Source organism: Microtus ochrogaster, chromosome 6 (genome assembly GCF_000317375.1).
Source record: "Microtus ochrogaster isolate Prairie Vole_2 chromosome 6, MicOch1.0, whole genome shotgun sequence".
Taxonomy (NCBI): Eukaryota; Metazoa; Chordata; class Mammalia; order Rodentia; family Cricetidae; genus Microtus; species Microtus ochrogaster.
The window spans coordinates 25,019,858-25,041,814 of NC_022013.1; the positions used below are offsets into that span (position 1 = coordinate 25,019,858).

Consider the following 21,957-nt stretch of genomic DNA (forward strand, 5'->3'; position numbering starts at 1 on the left):
ACGAAGAAGAAGAGGAGGAGGAGGAAAAAGAAAAATCAGGCCAGTTAGCATCATATCTCAAATTCATTTTTCTGCTATTTGTGATTTCTTTCTTAAAACATCTCTTTGCTAGTTTTCTTCTCTCTGTGACAAAATCCCCGAGAAAGCTCAGGGAGAAGGGTGTACACCGGGTCACAGTGAAAAGAGCTCTCCTGAAGAAGGCATGGCAGAAGAAACACGGAGCAGTGGGTCCCTCGCCTCCACAGTCAGGAGGCGGAGAAAGGGGTGCTGGTACTCAGCTGACTTCTCCTTTCATTAGGTGTGGGACCCCAGCCTGTGAGGTAGTGTGACCCACATTAACCTTCCTGGAAACACGTCATAGATATCACCCATTGTGTTTCCTAAACCAGTCACACCCTTCTATCTAGGTCTTTATATTGTGGCCTTGAGGGTGATGACCTCATATTTTTTTCCTGTGAAACAGAACTTAAATTACCCCCCTTATACATTGTTGCTGCCAGTACTCATATATAAAAGCTGTTAGAGTCACGTCTTGTACAACAATATTTGCTGTTATTTATTTTTCCAATGCATTACTGAAAATATCTTGGAATCAAGCTAATAAACAAGAGCTTATATGAGTTGGAGATCCTAAAAGGAAACAGATGGTGTTCTCCACATGGTACAGTCTAAGGAAGGCATACTGATATAAAGGAGCTGTTTACAAAGGTATAAGTTTGGAGAAACAGCTCTCAGTCTGAATAGCCTGGGTGGAGAAGTGGTTTTCAGAACCTGAGGGGAAAAAGCAGGTGGAACCAGTGTTTTGAGAGGAGTCTGGACCTTCAGTGGGACTCGTCCCAGTATGGAGACTGACACAGTTTATATGGGCCAATCTTCTGAACCAGAGAGCTAACAGAGAATGTGTGGAAGCGGATGCTAAAACAGAGTTCTGTTTTCTATGTGGGTGTATGTGTATGCACATACGCACGTACACAGAGGTCAATTGTGGGTGGCATTCCTCAGACCATCTGCCTTGATTTTTGAGATATGGTCTCTTATTGGTTGACCTAGAGTTTCTGATTAGGCTGGCAACAAGCCCAGGGATTTACCTGTCTCTCTGCTGGTGTTGGGATAACACATTCAGGGTACCATGTCTGGGTTTTTATGTGGGTTCTGGTGATAGAACTCATCATTGTGCTTACATGGCAAGGAATTTACCAAAGTAAGCCATCTTCGACCCATATAGAGCACTGTTGGGAATAGATGTCGTAACTGGGCTAATGATGAATTCATGCCTGTAATCTCAGCACTCAGGAGGTGAAGGCAGGGGCAACCTGGCCTACAGGGACCCTGTCAGAATGAAAGGATGAAAAGAGGGAAAGAAAGGGAGGAGAAGAAGGTAGGGAAGGGGAGAGGGCTTTGGGGAAATTATTTCAGAGAAGATATTATTTTTCCAAAAGAAAGCATGCATCTTGTCTTTTGGAGACAGTGTCTCACTCTAAATCAGGCTGGCCTAGAACTCAGTATGTAGCCCTAAATTGGCTTTGTCTCAGCCTGCCAGGGTGTGAGGCCAACATGCTCAGCTTCCCTTAAAATTCTTACTGACCGCCAGGCAGTGGTGGCGCACGCCTTTAATCCCAGCACTTGGGAGGCAGAGGCAGAGGCAGGAGAATCTCTGTGAGTTGGAGGCCAGCCTGGTCTACAAGAGCTAGTTCCAGGACAGGCTCCAAAGCTACAGAGAAACCCTGTCTCGAAAATCAAAAAAAAAAAAAAAAATCTTACTGACCATTATTTACCGTGTTGACATAAGTAATTGCTTCTTCATGTCATTTTGTTCTTAATATTAGAAATGTCTTCTGTATTTTAGCCTTTCATCCGCTGTAGTTTACAGTGCAGGGATCTAGTTGATGAAGCAAAGAAATTTCACCTGAGGCCTGAACTCCGGAGTCAGATGCAAGGACCCAGGACAAGAGCCCGTCTAGGTAAGCTGGTATTCCTGGCAGAGTGAGGGGCAGTTTTCAGCCCTAGCTATAATACAGACAGTGGACTTATTTCAGACCTGCTTTTATTCTTCATAGACAAATCACTGCCATTGTAAACTTTTATTTCCTATAATCTGAGAGTATCTTTATGTCACATAACTATTGGAGAGTAAACTAGGTAGAGGGAAAACATTTTATAAATTTTATAAATTATATATTATGTAGCAATAAATTTTTGTTTCAGAATTTAAACAAAGAGCTCAGAGCTGGGGCTGTAGCTCAATTGGTAGGGTGCTTTCCTAGCCCTGGGTTCATTCCCCAGCACAATATAAACTGGGTGTGGTAGTCAATGCCTATAATTAGGAAGTAGAAGGAGGCAGAAGATTAAGGTCATCCTTGGCTACATAGAAAGCTAAAAGTCAGCATGAGAGATTGTCTCAAACAAACAAAAAAAATCACTAAATACAGGGCTTTTAGCAATCACATACAATATGTAAAATCCTGACTTCTGAGGCCAGATTTGTGGTACAGATTTCCAGTTTACCATTTACCTTAGAAGGAAGTTTAACCTGTCTGTGCTTCAGTTGCCTTATCTGTGAACTGGGAAGCAATGTAGTTCTAACAAAGTTAGTGATTAAATGAAGAAATGTAGGTAAAGGCTAGGACAGTTATTGTCACAGAAGTGGTACCTACCTACTGCACGTGCTGGCTTTGGGGGGACCTGGGCAGTTTGGATGCTCAACTTACTAAACCTGGATGGAGGTGGGCGGTCCTTGGACTTCCCACAGGTCAGGGAGCCCTGATTGCTCTTCGGGCTGATGAGGGAGAGGGACTTGATTGGGGGAGGGGGAGGGAAATGGGAGGCGGTGGCGGGGAGGAGGCAGAAATCCTCAATAAATAAATAAATTTAAAAAATAAAAAAATAAAATAAAATAAAAGAAGTGGTACCTATGCTAGCTATAATTTTACAAACAGACATAGGTCCAGATCTAAGTTCTACCAGTGACTAATTGGTGATAGCAGTTTATCTGATCTTAACTGGGTATGTTAGCACACACCATTAATCCCACCACTAAGGAGGCTGAGTCAGGTTGATCTCTTGAGTTCAAGACCAGCCTGGTCTACACAGTGAGTTCCAGGGCATCCAGGGCTATGTAGTAGACCCTGTCTCAAGACAACAAAACAAAACTTACTTGCTTCTCTGCTTTAACCTCTAAAATGAGGGTTAGTTTTACTTTATTTTTAAGGATATTTATATACGTGTGTGTGTGTGTGTGTGTGTATGTGTGTGAGAGTGAGTGTTTTCCTATATGCATTTATGTGTACCATATGTGTCCAGTGCCCACAGAGGCCAGAAGATGACATCAGATCCCTTGGAACTAGAGTTACAGACAGACTGTTGTGAGCCACCATGTGGGTGCTGGGAATTGAACTAAGGACCTCTGGAAGAGCACAGTGCTCTTAACTTCTGAGCCATCTCTTCAGCCTCTAAAGATGCATATTTAAAGAGAGGAGTGAGGGAGAAAAAGAACTGGGGCTTGAGACATTGCTTAGGGTTAAGAGCACTTACTGCTCTTTCAAAAGACCCACATGAGGTGGCTCACTACCACTGATAACTCCAGTTCAGGGGATCTGAGACCCTCTTCTGGTCTCCACAGGTATCTGCACACTTTTACTACACATAAACTTATGCAGGAACACACGCACATACATAAATAAAAACACATGGGGTTGGAGAGATGACTCTGGTTTAAGAGTACTGGCTGCTTTTCCAGAAGGCCTGGGTTCACTGCTCATGTTTACTCCAGTTACAAGGTATGACACCCTCACACAAACATGGAGATAAACAAACACCAGTGCACATAAAATAAAAATAAATAAATCATTAAAAATACATAAATTAAAAAAAAATACTTGGCTGGAGAGATGGTTCAGAGATTAAGAAGAGCATTGAACAAAAAAAACTACCAAAAATGGTTAAGAAAGGTACTAATTCCTGCAGGATGACAAAATGTGTTCTATATATCATAAACTATATACAAAAATATATATTAAGGGATAAATAAAAGTAACAATAAGTTATAGGAAAACATTGGTCTAACTTCTGTTTCTCTTTTGGTTTGGAGGATTCGTTTTGTTCCGTTGTTTTAGATGGGCTCTCATACTACTTTTAGTCCTGTCTGGCCTAGAGCTCACTGTCGACCTGCTGACCCTGAACTCAAGCAGTCCTGACTCAGCTTCTACGTCCCAGGATTACAGGCATGAGTCACCACACCCATTTTCTTTTTCTAATCATAATATATGCTAGCTTTTCTAATCATAAAAATAGTACTACATAGCAGGATGGTGGTGGCACATGCCTTTAATTCCAGCACTTGGGAGGCAGAGGCAGGCAGATCTTAGTGAGCTTGAGGCCAGCCTGGTCTACAAAGTCAGTTCCAGAACAGGCTCAAAACCTACAGAGAAACCCTGTCTCGAAAAAAATAAATAAATAAATAAATAAATAAATAAATAAATAAATAAATAAATAAATTTATAAAGTATTACATATATTCATATTACTAAACCAAGGGAAAAATTATACCAGCCATATATTGCCTTTATTCTAAGAATTCTTGTTGGAATGGGGGGAGGGAGATAATTACCAGTGTATCTATTATGTAAGGATGAGTATGTTTATGATAAATTATTGATTAAAAAAAAGATAATACAAACCAAGTTCCATCAGTAGAAGAATGAATGAATTATAATATGACCATACAGTGGGGTGTTATGGAACTATGTAAAACACTGAGTCATGTATGCATAGCTGGGACTTTTATCGTTTAAAGAAACGACATCTAAATAATAATATCTATTATTATTTATTACCTTGGTGTGTGTGGTGATCAGAGGACAGCTTGCAAAAGTCACTTCTCTTTCCTCCATATGGGTCCTGGGGCTCGCACTTGAGGTTCTCAAGCTTGGTGGTAAATACCTTTTCTTGCTGAGCCAGCTCCCTGGCCCCAGCTTTTTCTTTTCTTCTTTTTATTCTTTTTGAAATAGAAATTCTCTCTATAACCTTGTCAGACCTAAAGTTCTTACTTCTCTTGCTTCCACCTCCGAAGTAGCTGGACCACAAGCCTGTGCCACTGAGCACCAAGCTGTGCTGACTACACATCTAAGGATAAAACAACAGTCGTTTTTAAAAACGGGACATTGCTAGGCGTATAGCTCATGATGGAGTGCTTATTGCAAATGGCAGGCCTTGGGTTTGATCCTCAGCACTTAAGAAGCTCATTTGTAGAAGCAAAGACCCACGACACTCAGCCTTCAGCAGGGTTACCAAAGGTGGAATTCAGGATAGTTAGCAATTCATGTTTAATTTGCATACCTCAGCATTATTCCAGTAAATATGTGGTTACCTTCGTTGTTTTAAAAATATTGTCTGGAGTCTGTAGCTCATAATAATAATAAAGTGATGTATATTGTGTATGAGTACTCCATCTGAGATTAAAGGTATGCAGTATCACCATCTGCCAGACACGATGTTTACAAGTTCCTGGATTGTCCAGTGCACCAAATGGTTTTCATGAGTTTACAGAGTAGATGCCCAGGAGAACTCTGCTAAGACTGCCCTTTGAAGAGAGCCATGGCCAGAAATAAGACTGTAGGAGAAGGAAAGTTTGATGTACAGAATGTTACTTTCCGTAAGAAAATAAAAGAGCTTTCTTCCTTTGTTCTTTTTAACATTTTGTGTGTTGGATGGAGGGCCACTTGTGGACAGTTTTGGAGTTACAGCCTCAGAAAGAAGTACCTTTCTGCCAGGCGGTGGTGGCACACACCTTTAATCCCAGCACTCGGGAGGCAGAGGCAGGCAGATCTCTGTGAGTTCGAGACCAGCCAGGTCTACGAGAGCTAGTTCCAGGACAGGCTCCAAAGCCACAGAGAAACCCTGTCTCAAAAAACCAAAAAAAAAAAAAGACTGTAGGAGAAGGAAAGTTTGATGTACAGAATGTTACTTTCCGTAAGAAAATAAAAGAGCTTTCTTCCTTTGTTCTTTTTAACATTTTGTGTGTTGGATGGAGGGCCACTTGTGGACAGTTTTGGAGTTACAGCCTCAGAAAGAAGTACCTTTCTGCCAGGCGGTGGTGGCACACACCTTTAATCCCAGCACTCGGGAGGCAGAGGTAGGCAGCCTGGTCTACAAAGTGAATTCCAGGACAGACTCAAAGCTACAGAGAAGCCTGTCTTGAAAAACAAGCAAACAAAAAGAAGTACCTCCTGAGGTGGGGAGATGGCTCGGCTGGTAAAGTGCGGCAGGAGCGTGAGAATCCGTGAGTCAAGTGCTGCAGTGGAGCAGAGGAGGCCCCGAGCAGGCTGGGGAGCCTGCCCAGCCTGACTGCACAGCTCCAGGCGTCAGAGAGCAGTATGGACCCATGGCACTCACATGCCCCCACACACACTCAAACACATACACACCCTCACCCTCAAATACATCGATACACAAAATAAAAATAGATAGCTTCCTATCACACAGCTCTACAAATACTAAGGCTTCCTGCCTGGGCCTGGTGACACAGGTTTGTCAGCTATCTATGTGGGAAACTGAGACCCTCCTGGCTGTGCACAGAGTGAACAGTTTAATGAGACTGTCTTAACATTTAAAACAAAATGTTTTTAAAGATTTATTTATTATGTATATAGTGTTCTGCCTGCATGTATGTCTGCAGGCCAGAAGGGAGCACCAGTTCTCACTACAGGTGGTTGTGAGCCACCATGTGGTTGAACTCAGGATCTCTGGAAGAGAAGCTAGTGCTCTTAACTGCTAAGCCATCTCTTCAGACCTTAACATAAAAAATTGTGGGATCGGAATGGTTACCTAGTGATAGAACATGGAAGCCCTAGGTACAATACCTAGTGCCACCAAAAAAGACGTCCTTAACCTATTTGAACCTTTGTGCTTATATTTCCCTGTAAGTATTTACTTAGGCAAGATGAAGTAACCTGCCTTTTCCTGCCTTTGTCCTTAGGAGCCAATGAGGTGCTTCTGGTGGTTGGGGGCTTCGGAAGCCAGCAGTCTCCCATTGATGTGGTAGAGAAATATGACCCCAAGACACAGGAGTGGAGCTTTTTGCCAGTAAGTCATGGTGGAACTGTATTTGGCAGAGTTTAAGTGTCATTGGTTGCTGACATTAGATCATAAATGGTCAGCTTTGAGAGTAGAAAAATTTTCTTTGGGTGGGAGTGGTTGTTTCTTAGATTTTTCCTATTTCTTCCTGTGTTTCTTTCTTATTTTCTTTTCTTTTTTTTTTTTTTTTTTTTTTTTTGGTTTTTCGAGACATAGTTTCTCTGTAGCGTCGGAGCCTGTCTGGAACTCGCTGTGTACACTAGGCTGGCCTCGAACTCACAGAGATCCACCTGCCTATGCCTCCTGAGTGCCCAGCTCTTCTTTAATGTATGTGGCATGTGTGAGCATGCCTGTGCTATAGCATGTGTGTGGAAGTCAGAGATCTTTCAGGGGTCAAACTTGGGTCGTCAGCCTTGGCAGTACATTTGCTTTACTCACCAAACCATCTTTCTGTTTTGTTTTTTGAGACAGAGTCTCTGTGTAGCCCTGGCTGGCCTCAGACTTGTAGACTTTCTTCCTCCCTCACCCTCCTTAGAGCCAGCGCTGCACTGTGAGCCACGACATCTAGATGGTTTTTTGAGATAGGGTCTTGCTGTACATCTCTGGCTGGGCCTGGTACTCAGTGTGTATCTCAGGCTGACCTTGAACTTGTGGCAATCCTGCTTCTTGCTGATAAATGGCTGGCATTACAGGTCTGTATACCACCACCACACCCAGCTTAGTTTTTAGTCTGAGCAACTTGTGCTAGACTGAACTCAGGGTTGTTCTGTCTAACTGAAATCCTAAGTTTGTGTCTCCCTTCAGATTTCAGTACTGCATCAACAAGAACCATCTCTGAGCAGACATGGAAAATCTTTGGCCACTCTTACCCTTTAGGGTATTTCAGTCCTGGCTCTTGGATTAGCAGTATGTCAGTACTTTTCTTAGTGAAGGACATTCGATCTCTTGGCCCAGTGCCATGAACTCTTTTGTAAACATTGGAATGCGGTTGAAGGATTTCACTCTGTGGGCAGTCACCTTGTAGCCCCTTTGGGATGACCCTTAGCCACAAGGAGGTTTCTATTGGCAAAGAAGATAGAAAGAGGCAGGGTATTGAAAGAAAAGGCAGGACTGGGACTTGCCCAGCGGTAATGCTGTTGTTTCTCTTCTCTCCCAAACCCATAGAGCATCACTCGGAAAAGACGGTATGTGGCCTCAGTGTCCTTGCATGATCGGATCTATGTAATTGGTGGGTACGATGGCCGTTCCCGCCTCAGCTCAGTGGAATGTCTAGACTACACAGCAGATGAAGATGGAGTCTGGTATTCTGTGGCCCCTATGAATGTGCGACGAGGCCTTGCTGGAGCTACCACACTGGGAGGTAGGCTTGGTGGCAGATGGTGTTTCCGTCTTCTTTTAACTGCACTATTGCTCTTACCCCTTCTACTGTCTGGTGGGAGCATGACATCCGATAAATGTCTACATTCAAATGCTCATTCTTACCTTTTGATATGTCATTATTAACTGAAACTACTCTTTTGTTGGCATTTCAACACTGGCTACAAAATTGAGTGTTCAAGTTCCAGTGTGCTATATAGTAAAAGCGCTGGTTATATTTTCATAAACTCCATTCGTGCCGTCTTCAAATGCTTTTCAGTATTTAAATATGTCATCATACACCATTCTTTTTTGGTTATTTTTGTTTTTGTTTTTCTTTTTTCTCTTGTAACAATTTCACTATTTAATAAAGCTCAGATTCACCTTAAACTCATAATCCACCCACCTCTGCCTCAGCCTTACTTAGTGCTGGGTTTTCAGGACTCTGTACCACCACACCTTGGACTCCTGGCTTACACTGGTTTATATATATAATTTTTTAATTGAGATGTGTTTCATTAAATACCACTATGTAGCCCACCCTGGTCTTGAACCTGTAGTCTTTCTATCTAAGCCTCCTGGGTTTACGCATAAGCCTCCATGCCAGACTTTAAAGTCTTCGTTCGGTCTTTCTTGCTTCTGAGACTTAAATAACTTACCACATAAAGGGAAAATGCTCAAAGTACAAATATACTTTTACGATAATGTAAAAATATACTTTTACAATGTCCTTATGTAGGGTCATATAGTTCCATGTACAATTCATATACATAAAATGGGAAATTTAAGAAATAATAAAAATCAACTTGAAGAAATACTAAGAAATTTATTTGCTTGGGATAAGATCTCATATAGCTCAGGCTAGCCTTGAACGTAGTCTCTAGTCAAAAATGGCCTTACCCCCCACCCCCACCCCAAAGAAAAGAAACAGTCTAAACGGGAAGCCATTGAAGAGGGTTCTTAAAATCTGGGATAATGGGGCTGAAGGGATGGCTCAGTGGTTAAGATCATTGCTCCTGTAGAGGACTCTGTTTCAATTCCTAGCACCCACATGGCGGCTGACAACTATCTCTGTAACTGCAGGATCCGACACCCTCACACAAACATACATACAGGTAAAACATAAATACACTCCGGGCGGTGGTGGCGCACGCCTTTAATCCCAGCACTTGGGAGGCAGAGGCAGGTAGGATCTCTGTGAGTTCAAGACCAGCCTGGTCTACAAGAGCTAGTTCCAGGACAGGCTCCAAAAACCACAGAGAAACCCTGTCTCGAAAAACCAAAAAAAAAAAAACAAAAAACAAAAAAACCATAAATACACATAAAATAAAAATAGATCTGGCTGGGCAGTGGTGGTGTACATCTTTAACCCAGCAGTTGGGAGGCAGGGGCAGGTGGGTCTCTGTGAGTTTGAGACCATCCTCGTCTACATAGTGAGTTCCAGAACATCCAGGGTTACACATAGAAACCCTGTCTTGGAAAATGAATGAATAAATAAATTTTTGAAAAATTTCTAATAAAATGGTGAAATGTAGCTCTTCACAGTTGATGACTTCCATCAGAGTGATGGGAAAGGACTCAGTTTTCTTTAAGGGAAAGAAAGAGTATGCACCCTGATCATACTCAACTCACATTCCTCCCAGGTCTATACTTGTGCCCTCCCTAAGAAAATTTTAAGAAAAAAAATACACCAAGTAGAGTTTGTGTTGCCCATATATTCAGTGGTAAATGAAATTCCCAAATAATCAATGAGAAAATCCTATGTTGGGGGCAGGGGAAGAATGGATTACACTCCTGAACTCCTGCCTGAACCTCCCAGGCGCTGTAATTACATTCACATGTGCGACCCTCCATCTTAACAATGGGTAATTTTGTATTCTTTTATTTTTAATTTCTCATTCTTAATAGTCTAATTTGTTTATTCTGAGCAGACATGATTTACGTCTCTGGAGGCTTTGATGGAAGCAGGCGTCATACAAGTATGGAGCGGTATGACCCAAACATTGATCAGTGGAGCATGCTGGGAGATATGCAGACAGCTCGAGAGGGTGCAGGACTAGTGGTGGCCAGCGGAATAATCTACTGTCTAGGTATGAGTCTGGGATGTGGGATGCAGAGAGGTCAATGTTTAGCAGACTCTGGAAGGCATCACTTTTACCAGAATTAAGTGCATATACTTGCTTCAGCAAGAGCTCTGGTCTATCCCAATACGTTGTCCATGAGTAGGATTATATTTTTCTTGTAAGCAAAATGTAGGGTGTTGCATATTTGAGCTGGAACTCCGGAAGAACTAAAACTGAGTCAGTTGAATTACTCACCAAAGACCAACAAAAATGAGCCTGAGCATCTGCCTTTCTTCCTGAAATATTCTTTGCTTTGTCTTTCAGGAGGATATGATGGCTTGAATATATTAAATTCAGTTGAGAAATATGATCCCCATACAGGACACTGGACTAATGTTACACCCATGGCCACCAAACGTTCTGGTAAGACCAAATATGCAATGGGATGGAGGTGCTGACAGTCCCGAGGTGTGGGTGTTGGTGTAGTTACAGGTTGTGGGGTCAGAGGAGCTGTACTTCTCGCTTGCCATAGATTCACTGTGAACAGGCACAGTCTGGCCTCTCTCACCTCTGCTTTCTATAAATGCTAGGTAAAGACAGTTTAAACTTTGAATTAGATTATAAATTTGAAGACAGAAATTTCTTTCTTGTTCTTTAGTGCCTTTTTCTATTCTTGCATTCTTGTCTAGCTTGCGTAACTTTGTGTGTGAAATCCATGTTTAAATCAATGCTTTCATTGTGTTGAGTTTTGTATCTTTGATTTTTAAAACTCTTTGGACTATTTTTTATTTTTTTTCCCTGAGACAGGGTTTCTCTGTATAGCCCTGGCTGTCCTGGAACTCACTTTTGTAGACTAGGCTGGCCTCGAACTCAAGGGATCCACCTGCCTCCCTGAGTGCTGGGCTTAAAGGTGTCATTCACTACTTCTTCCTGGACTTTTTGGTTTTTCGAGACAGGATTACTCTGTAGCTTTGGAGCCTGTCCTGGAACTCATTCTGTAGACCAGGTTGATCTCGAACTCACAGAGATCCTCCTGTCTCTGCCTCCCAAGTGCTGGGATTAAAGGCGTGCACCACCACCACCTGGCATCCTTCCTGGACTTTGTTTTGAGAGTCTTACTGTGTAGTCTTGGTTGGTGCACAGCTTGCTGCAAGGTTGTCCTCCTGCTCTGGCTTCCAGTTACACCATGATTTTTTTTTTTTATTTTTTATCTAAGATCTCACTGTATGTAGTTTGTAGGTCACACTGGCTTCAGCCTCCTAGGTACTGGAATTGCAGATGCGTGCCATACGCCTGATAAATAAACTCTCTAATACCCACGGATAAAATCTTTTTCTTTTTTTTAATTCTGAGTATTGCACACAGGGCCTTGCATGTACTAGGCAAGTATGCTACCATAGAGGTTCATTCCAGCAGCAGCTGAGAACTCGTGATGTGGAGTGGGCTGTGGTGTAACAGCAGCACTGCTGTTCCAGTTAACTGCATCTGGACAGAAATCGCAGCAGCACCATGGCCATGGTGCTTCCACAATTACTAACACCCTTTCCTCCGACTAAAGAGAGATGGACTGAGTTAATGAACGCGAAGAAGAGAACCATGCCAGTCCCTCAGTTATAATTTCAGGTCCTAGCCAAGGGGTTTATCAATGCATGGAATAACATTTTTGTATTGCACTTTTCTAGGCCTGTTTTACTTACATCTGTGTCCCTCGCCTTCTCCACAATTGAGCCTAGTGACCATGCTTTCTTTTGGTTTTTCGAGACAGGGTTTCTCTGTGGCTTTGGAGCCTGTCCTGGAACTAGCTCTGTAGACCAGGCTGGTCTCGAACTCACAGAGATCCGCCTGCCTGTGCCTCCCGAGTGCTGGGATTAAAGGCGTGTGCCACCATCGCCCAGCTCGTGACCATGCTTTCTTACTGGGTTCACATGATAGGCTTAGTACCATTCATTTGCCACCCCTCTCTTTCTCCAGGTGCTGGAGTAGCCCTGCTGAATGACCATATTTATGTGGTGGGGGGGTTTGATGGTACAGCCCACCTTTCTTCTGTTGAAGCTTACAACATTCGCACTGATTCCTGGACAACTGTCACGAGTATGACCACTCCACGATGCTATGTAGGAGCCACAGTGCTTCGGGGAAGACTTTATGCAATTGCAGGGTGAGGATTTTTTTTTTGTTTTTTGTTTTTCGAGACAGGGTTTTTCTGTGGTTTTGGAGCCTGACCTGGAACTAGCTCTGTAGTCCAGGCTGGCCTCGAACTCACAGAGATCCGCCTGCCTCTGCCTCCCGAGTGCTGGGATTAAAGGCGTGCGCCACCACCGCCCGGCTCAGGGTGAGGATTTTGAAAGTGTGATAGAATTATATATCCAAGGCAAGAATCCATTTGATGCAATCACCATTTTGGAAAGAGGCGTAATGTGTGTGGTGGGGAAAGAACTGCTGGGACTGTTTCACTCCCACCCAGGTCCTGGGGACGGAACCTTGCATGTGGTGGGCCAGTGCCCCATTGCTAAGCTGTCCGACCAGCTCCAGGGGATACTTTAAATGTAGGACTTGTGTGTAAAGAAATGACAACCTCATTTCTTTTGCTTTTTCTCCCTCTTAGATATGATGGGAATTCTTTGCTGAGTAGCATTGAGTGTTATGACCCAATCATCGACAGCTGGGAAGTAGTGGCCTCCATGGGAACCCAGCGTTGTGATGCTGGCGTGTGTGTTCTCCGAGAAAAGTAACTTATTTGAGCACCAGCTGGAGCTAATGACTACTCCACGGAACAGATTGTGGGAGAATCAAGGATCCTTTCCAGAATGTTTATTTCTCGCTGTGTGCACAGGCTGACTACAGGCACCAGTGCTGTGATGATTGTACTTACTTGATACGCACTCTCCTTCACACGGGTCATGCTGCTCAGAAGGGTGGGTGACAGGTACTCAAGGGAAGAGAGTGCATGTGTGGATGTGAGGGACCAGATCATCTCTCTCTGGTCTAAGAAGCACTTTTTTACAGCTTCTAACTTACAGTGTGCTTGGGAGAATGTATGTATGTATGTATGTATGTATGTATGTATGTATGTATGTATGCTGTGCTTCATATATTGCAGAGAATTAAGGTGAGTATGGCCTGCTAAGTGTAGGCAGTGTCCATCCTAGGTGACTGGAAGGATATCAGCTTACATAAACTTGGTAAAAATGAAAGTAATTCCCCCCCACCGGAAACAAACGTATCTTTTCTAAAATACAAAAGTAGCTCCAGCCACCACAGTTCCTTTCTGAGGAAACCAAGAGATCACTGTTAAAATTTGAGAGGGCAAGAGGAGAGAGTCATGCTACTCTCGCTTCGGGGACATGGTTGGTGTCGCGATTTGGATTAAGTGGCATGAGCTGAATGGAATGTGAGTGAACCCAGATCACTGAAGTGTAAACTGGAAGGCTGGAGAGGACATATTATTTGACCCCATGGTCTTTCTTTTTTATTATTATTTTAAAAATTTAGGAGTGTATTTCAGAGGCAAGGTTTAAATCTGGTTACTGTGGTCACAGTATTTGTTCCTGCAGTGCTAAGGACTGGATCCACAGCTTGCACATGTTAGGGCAGTGCTCTATTGGGACCACACTCTGAATCCACATAATGTAGTTGCTGAAATAAATGCATATTGCAGCAGACTGTAGCCCCATAGTAGGGTCCTAAAGTCAGTTCCAGCATTAACTAAGTCAATCAATAAATAAAATGTCATTCGAACATTATACAGATATTTATTATAAACATAAGTAAAAAGTCAATGTAAAATATAAATTTATATAAACTACATTTTCTGATTACGCTTCATTGCTGTAAGTAATTAGTAAAGTGAAGAAGCTAACATATTAGGCATATGGACAGCTTCAGACCTGCTGCATATGAGAAAACACCACAGGAATCATACAGCCCCCCCTTGCTCAGGAGCACTGTTTCTGTCCCGCTAGGTCAGTCTCAGAACAGAGGGCACAGAGCTGCCTTAGGACAGCAAATGAAAGCATCCTCCCCCAACTCAGACAGCTGTTCCAGTGAGGATACAGAAGGGTCCTGGACTTTTAACACGTCAGGCAATTGAGAAGTCTTCTCTTGAATGCCTCACAGGTGTGAAAAACTTTAGTAGCTCTTTTTAAATGTGAACTTTTTACCATGTTGCATCTTCTTCAATCTTTGCAAGCATGGTGTAGAAGATACATTATATCTAATTAAGCAGCCTGCTGCAGTTTTTGAATCAGGGGTTATAAAATGGTTGGTTGGATCCTTTGTTTCTTGTCTTGGCTGTTTTCACAAACTTGAACATTCCTCTGACACTCATTTTCCGCTCCTGGATCTCCTGGCTCTAGAGTGACACTTGTGTCTTCAATTTTTACTTCCTGGCTATGTCCCTTGGTTTCATGAGCCTCCTCAGTATTTTCTCCCAAATTAACTTTTTCTTGACTCTTCATTGTTAGAATATCTATGATTGTTTGGCGCATCTCTTCAATAGGCCGAGCCCCTGCCAGAATGGCCTTCTCATAGGACTCAATAGGACTTGTGATTGGCTCCATATGTACAAGACATATCCAATACTTAACAAGTTTTTTGGTATCTGGAATATTATGAATCAGGTCATTCACTGTGCCTAAAATTTCTTCTTTTGGCCACCCCTTCTTATTAATCAAGTTCAGGCATTGAGAAATTGTTTTGTTTACTTTTTCAGTAAATAATCCCTATTCATCTTCTTCTGCCCTGGTGTCCAAAAGGACTCGACTGGGTTTTTGTTTTGTCCTTGTGGCTCAGACTGATTAGCTATTAAGTTAGGAGGCCTTTTAGCCCTTTCCCTTTGCCAGTTCTCCACTCAGTCATCCGAGCTTTTCTTTCTTCTGTGATTTTTCTATGGACAGCTGCTCCTGCTGTTGAGTGCCTGCGCTGGTCAATAGCTTTCGACTTTTCTATCAGTCTGGTATTAGACAAATTAGTCCTGGCTACACCTTCAGATGCTATGCTTCTTGATGGTGCCTTATCTCTCTTTGTGTCCTGAGGACGGTATCAACAACAAGGAGAACCCATTCTGATCGCAGTGAGTCTTTTTTAAGGGGCCCTTTTCTGACTGTAACATTGGCAAGGGTCCTGCCAGGGCCGTTTCCCAGCGCCCTGGGTATTACTATGGAGGCTTCTAACAGTGGTCGCACAAGGGTGTTCCTCGACATAGTGCTCACAGATTGAGTGTTTACAAACGTGGCGGCAGCAGTCACACTTGAGGCTCTTATACTGACGGCGTTTCCAGGCACAGACCGAGCCTTTGAGGCTTTAGACACGGTAGCGGGAAGTTTTTTGGTTGTTGCAGGACTCTCTCCTTTGACATTCATGAGCTCTCTAAATAAATTAATCTTAGACTGAACCATCTGACGTGACAGTAGCCAAGTACTCGTTTTTTAGGCATGTTAGCATCCCATTTGGGCTTCTCTGCAGTTGCTTGCACCTTTTTATTGTCTTTAAGGTGATACACCTGATCTGATATCGTAGTCTGGGCTTGGACGCCTTGAATATTATCCTTCAAGTCGTGTATGTCTGACTGGTGACCTCATGAGATTTTAATGGAATGCAGTTCTTTTCAACTGTGTTGTCAATATTTTCATCGGCCATTTTGGTTCTGAGTTTCAGAACTTTCTTCCCTTCTTGGATGTCATCACTTGCTGATCTCTGAAGGCCGGCTGGTCTCTGTCCGGGGCAGCTGCAGGTCCCGGGACACCGGCCTAGGAAGTGTTTCCTGGACTCTGCCATCTCTTAATGCATGCGCCTCGGATTGAATCCCCATGGTCTTTCTAATGTAGAATATTGTACCATGTTGGCACTGGAGACTAAGAGATAACAGTGGAAGAAAAGTTAGAATAAGGGATGGGTGTAAATGTGCAGCGTTCAATCAACCTGTGGTAAACAGAAGTACCTGTGACTTTACAATTGTCTTAGTCCCTACCAGGCTCATGCCACCGTGGCAGTGTTTGTTTTTGAATGGGTGAAAGACTAACTTCTGGTGACTCACGTGCTACTACATTACTGCCCTTCCATGCTATTTATTTGGGGAGGGGGTGGGGGTACCTGATTATTGCCCTGTTGTTCTAAGGGCACACTTCTCTGTGTGTGGTACATTCAGTTCTTCTCCTGCTATGTTCTCTTTACCTGTCTTCAGAGTGTGTTCTGTTCATCCTGGAACAAAATTAATCAAGGGCAGCGGAACCTGAGCTGCCGCTCGAGGCTCCCTGTGTCTGCCATAGGGTGAAATTCTTACATTACTACTATAGCAAGTTTGGGAAGGTGATAGCCTAAATTGGGCTACATTTTCCCTTTGCTCTGGAATTCCACTTTTCCCTCCTTCCCCTAATTGTGTTGACCTACAGAGTTAATTTCCTTTGTATTTTTTTAAGAAAATATTAAAAATGGACTGTCTGAAATAGCTTCAAGAGAATTTATGACTGGTTCTGCCTTCAACAAACACGTTGGAGGACCGGATAAAGAACAGCTCCTGGTCTCGTCTTCCAACCTGTTTATCTCATGTTTGCCAGTGACCTCTGCTGCTGCTTTCGTACATTTGAAACATCAGTGAAATGTTTGCCTGGATTTGCCCAATTTATTGGCCCCTTTCACTCTTGGAATCTACCAGAAAACAAAGAAGAAGAAAAAAAATAAAAGCTGGGCCATGGTGGTGCACACTTTTAGCCCCAGCACTTGGGCTACAAAGGGATACAGATCTCTGAATTCAAGGCCACCCTGGTCTACAGAGTGAGTTCCAGAACAGCCAGTGGTAGACAGAGAAACCCTGTCTCAAATAACCAAAAAATAAGCAAAAGGAATATAGATATATCAGCCTTGCACAAGGCCTGCCAAACAACTAAAAGACTTTTTTTTTCCCTTTTTTCTCTTTTTCTTTTTCTTTTAAAACTCACTCTCACTATAGAACTCTGGCTGTCCTGGGTATAGACCAGGCTGACCTTGAACTGGAAGAAATCCACTCGCCTCTCCATCCTCAGTCCTGGGATTAAAGGTGCACTCCACCATAGCCAGCTAAAACAATCAGACTCTTGGTTCCAGAGCCAAAGGAAAGCAGAACAAGAGGATAAAGCCCTTCAGCCTGTCTGAGCAGATGGGTTATGCCTGCTGATTGAACCACATGTGGCCTGTGAAATGTTCATTTGTCTTTGAGAGAGAGCGAGGGAAGGTACTAGGTAGGAGAAGAAAACGAGGAGAAAGGACTGGTAGCCCTCACCTTATCCGTATGAGCACTTACCCCCTAGTCTGTTTTGTCATCGGTTTTGTTCTGAAATTCAGATGTAACCATTGCAGTATTTAATATACAGCCAATAATTGGCCAATATTGAAGTTGTTTCTGTCCTCAAGTTCCATAGATTCACATTTCCTGTCCATATAAAGTTCAAATTCCTTAACACGCACTGGCTCCATGGTGCCGAGGGGCATATTCTACCATTCTGCACTTACTACTACAGTCTTGTTCCAGTCACTGGTTTGCCACCCATTCTTAAATTTTTTTATTTATTTATTTTTTTATTTTTTTTATTTTTTATTTATTTTTTGGTTTTTCGAGACAGGGTTTCTCTGTGGCTTTGGAGCCTGTCCTGGAACTAGCTCTTGTAGACCAGGCTGGTCTCGAACTCACAGAGATCCGCCTGCCTCTGCCTCCCGAGTGCTGGGATTAAAGGCGTGCGCCACCACTGCCCGGCTCCATTCTTAAATTTGATCCCAGTCTGAAGGATTGCTTTCCTGACAACCCTAATTCTTGATCAAAATGCCACCTAGCGGGGCTGGAGAGATGATGTGTCAGTGGTTAAGAGTATGTAGACTGGTTCCCAGCATCCACTTGGGGCTTACAACGATTAACTCCAGTTCCAGACATCTGGTGCTCTCTTCTGGCTTTCACTGGCACCAGCATGCACACCGTGCACTTAACCTACATGCAGGTAAAACACAAGAAATATTAAAACAGGGCAGGAGAGATGGCTCAGAGGTTAAGAGTACTGGCTGCTCTTCCAGAGGTCCTGAGTTCAATTCCCAGCAACCACATGGTGGCTCACAACCATCTGTACTGAGATCTGGCGCCCTGCTCTGGCGTGCGGGCATACATCGAGGCAGAATGTTGTATACATAATAAATATTTTAAAAAAAGAAATATTAAAGCAAACAAACCCCACAGAGCTAAAGACCTAACTCCCTAGACATAGCTATTTCCCAATCCATGCTTCATTGGCAGTACTTTGTTCCTGAGATTGTACTGAGATTAGAGTCTGCGACCCTCTCAGACTATATTCTCACACAATTCCCATCGTGGATTGTGGAACTAATGAAGAGAGCAAAGATCGCGCATGTTAATAAGGTGGTTTAATCGTTTCTCATTCTGATGTCCTTCTGGTCTTGGGAAACATGCAAACTAGAATTAATGGCATACAAAGACTAGTTAGAAAGTAAGAGCCATGGCTTTGGAACGCACAAACTAAATTTATCTTTGCCTTCTTCCTGCACTGCGCCTGAGTGCAAACCCTCTACAACAGTGACTACGTTTTCAAAAGCACTGTAAAAATCGCTTTGGTGCCTAATAAATGGTCACTGTTAGACACCCGGCTTAAGACTTCCACGCAACTTTTTCCAACACGAAATATACTCAACAATCTACACTGCTTCTTACATTAGAAGCAAATGTATAGTAGCTGAGGTCTGACCCAGATTGTCGAGGCAGTGGACATGGTAAGGCGGCCATAGTGACGCCTAGGCCAATATTAGCGGAGGCCCGGTACAGAGAAAAGATTTGTCACAAAGTCAAACTGACACTTCAGGCAGGCAATAAATAAAGGCGCCTGCGCAATAGAGTGCGGACGCCTGCGCAGAGGTACAGCGAGGAGCACCGGGCGCCCCGCCCCGACAGAGCCGCGCCAGCGTAGTTCCGGGTGAACGGACCCAAATCGCGCGTGCGCCGTTGTGGCCCATGCTGTGGCGGCGCGGCGATGGAACCGGCTGAGCAGCAGAACGAGCTAGTGTCAGCCGAGGGCCGGAACCGGAAGGCGGTGCTGTGCCAGCGTTGCGGCTCTAGGGTGCTGCAGCCAGGGACCGCTCTTTTCTCTCGCCGACAGGTAGGTAAATACATAGACCTGAGTAGATTCGCTGTCCGTAGCCACCGGGTGGCTCGAAACTGGTCCCGGCTCCCAGGTTTCCGGAGACCGCGCCCTTCTTTGCGCGCCTTAGCCCCGCCCACCTTCGCCAGGTCCCGCCCCTCGGGTGCGGCTGACTTGGTGGTAGGGCACGGTTGCCAGACCGCCTTGCTCCTTTCTCTCCGTGCAAGGCCCTAGCTCAGCGGGTGCACCTGTCTCGGGCGGCCCACCCTTCCCCAGGCCTCGGGTACCCTGTGCGAGCTTAGGGAAGGAGGAACCCCAACCTCCAGATTCCTGGAGCTCTGGCCAACCTGCTGAGTCCCGCAGGTTTATCTTCAGCCGCCACTCGGTGTCGCCCCAGGGCACCTGCGAATGATTAGATTCCGGTCCCGGCGTCGCCCTCACTCATCTTTTAGTCCCTACTTCTTTTCTCGTTTGCTGCTCCCCAGAGGAGCTCCAAAATCAAGTAATATAACCTTGGCTGACCTGGAACTTGCTGTGTGAACCAGGCTGGGTGCATACACAGAGCCACCTGCCTGGTTCTGCCTCCCCAGTGCAGTGCAAACTGTATTCTTCCTCAGACCCTTGTTATAAATGGTCTGAGAGAAGCTGATGGGCCACTGTTATTTCAGGTGGCACTGTAGTGTCTGCTCCAAAAGCAGAATCCTTTTCCTAAAGAAGGAAAGAAGTGTTAGTGGCTTCCTTGTTTTGTGTGTTTTGATGATTTTCTGTAGTACCTGTTTTAATAAGAATTCCGGCCTGGCAGTGATGGCGCACGCCTTTAATCTCAGAATTTGGGAGGCATAGGGAGGCGGCCTGAGTTCAAGGCCAACCTGATCTACAGAGCTAGTTCCAGGACTGGCACCAAAGCTACAGAAAAACCCTGTCTCAAAAACCAAACACAAACAAACAAATCCAAGAACAGGAATTAAAGTTCTCCATTTGTTTTATAAAGTTAGTGACCTCGTGGAGGGACAGACTGAACCATGAGCTTGAATCCTACCCTGGCCACTTACTAGCCCTGGAAGAGGTGTTGAACCTCACTTGCTTGTTCTGAAAAAGTCAGGATGATGAGAGGGAAGGGTTTGTGTGAGAACGGAGCATTGTGCCTCTGTAGGGGACACAGCCGAGACTAGCTTTTAGGTCAGTTCTTTATCCTTTTATGGCAGCTTGCCTGCTTTTGTAAACTGACAGAAATTTAAAGAGTCCTGAACGGTGTGTGGTGGTGCATACCTATAATCCTAGCATCCAGGGCTAGACAGCGAGTTCAGAGCCATCAGGGATACATAATGAGAGCCTGTCTGTTAATTAAATAAAACTGTGTTGGACTCTAGCGTCCAAACACCGAGAAGGAGTCGCCTCCAGAGACCATCTCACACACCACAGCCGATGCAAAAGCATGAGGATTTTATTAATTCTGTCATGGCAGGGTCCCCCAGCATTCGGGAAGCCGAGGGACCTCGAATAGCTGGTACAGTCTACTTTTAAAGGGGCCACAGAAGCAAGGGGGGTTGTTCTTTGACTATTCTGATTGGCTTATTTGAAAGGGCTATTACCAATAATTGACTGGAGAGCTGTTGCCAGATCAGATGAGGTAAGAGGTCATTTTGACCCCGTTTCCCAGGGGACCGAACCAAAACATATGTATATGGGTAATTGTTCAGGAACTGAGTCCGTGCGAGTGTAGCTGTTAGGTCCTTGGTTCCCAGGGGAGGAGGAGAAGCACTATGGCACAGAGGCTGAGAGGATTCAGAATAGTCAAAAATGGCTTCAGGATTGTCTTTAAAGTCTTACAACTGTTTATTGAAAAAGTCAAGAATTTTCTTAAAGCAATTTTATAGTTTATATTTAAAGTTTTTGTTTCCTGTTTTAAATTGATGTTTCATGGGAAGGAAACTTAGGAGCAAATTAAATTATATGTTACATATCATATTTTGGTTCCCAACAGAATTTGTACCTTTATAGAGAACAAACCGTGAGTAGCACTCTTCACCTGAAACCCCGTAAAGCTTCAGCGTAACTTTGAATTGTTGAGAAGCCCCTCAAGCCAGTCTAGCAAGGCTGAGGTCGTCTCTCTTAAGGATATCCTTCCAGAAGGTCTGAGGACAATATCTGAGCAGTCTGATTCTCGCTGCAGACTGTAAAATCCATGTCTGACCTCAACATAAAAAAAAAAAAAAACAAAAGAAAAAAAAAACTAAAGATACCCTTCTGGGCCTGGATATATGGGGCTGGACAGATGGCTCAGTGGTTAGGAGCACTGCCCGACCACCTGGGGCTGGACAGATGGCTCGGTGGTTAGGAGCACTGGCTGACCTTCT

The 21,957-nt window shown here is 43.9% G+C and overlaps 2 protein-coding genes, 1 non-coding gene and 1 pseudogene across 3 annotated transcripts in view; 3 read left to right on the forward strand and 1 right to left on the reverse strand.

The window, feature by feature from the left end:
• Klhl12 (kelch like family member 12) overlaps positions 1-16,933 on the forward strand; it is a 38,488-nt gene extending 21,555 nt beyond the window's left edge. Inside the window, exons 6-12 of the mRNA XM_005348380.2 lie at positions 1,847-1,961; positions 6,974-7,080; positions 8,236-8,431; positions 10,359-10,517; positions 10,815-10,913; positions 12,462-12,648; positions 13,096-16,933. Coding sequence (XP_005348437.1) covers positions 1,847-1,961; positions 6,974-7,080; positions 8,236-8,431; positions 10,359-10,517; positions 10,815-10,913; positions 12,462-12,648; positions 13,096-13,222 — 990 coding nt within the window. The 3' untranslated portion in view covers positions 13,223-16,933. The remainder of the gene's footprint in view (positions 1-1,846; positions 1,962-6,973; positions 7,081-8,235; positions 8,432-10,358; positions 10,518-10,814; positions 10,914-12,461; positions 12,649-13,095) is intronic.
• LOC113456200 lies at positions 15,482-16,265 on the reverse strand (annotated as a pseudogene).
• A 2,494-nt stretch (positions 16,934-19,427) lies between the features above and the next one.
• Positions 19,428-21,957, forward strand: part of Rabif (RAB interacting factor) — a 16,423-nt gene continuing 13,893 nt past the window's right edge. Inside the window, exon 1 of the mRNA XM_005348382.2 lies at positions 19,428-19,618. Coding sequence (XP_005348439.1) covers positions 19,493-19,618 — 126 coding nt within the window. The 5' untranslated portion in view covers positions 19,428-19,492. The remainder of the gene's footprint in view (positions 19,619-21,957) is intronic.
• Positions 21,731-21,806, forward strand: LOC113456219. Its single transcript, XR_003377076.1, has one exon. It is a non-coding gene; the product is annotated as a small nucleolar RNA SNORD19 (small nucleolar RNA).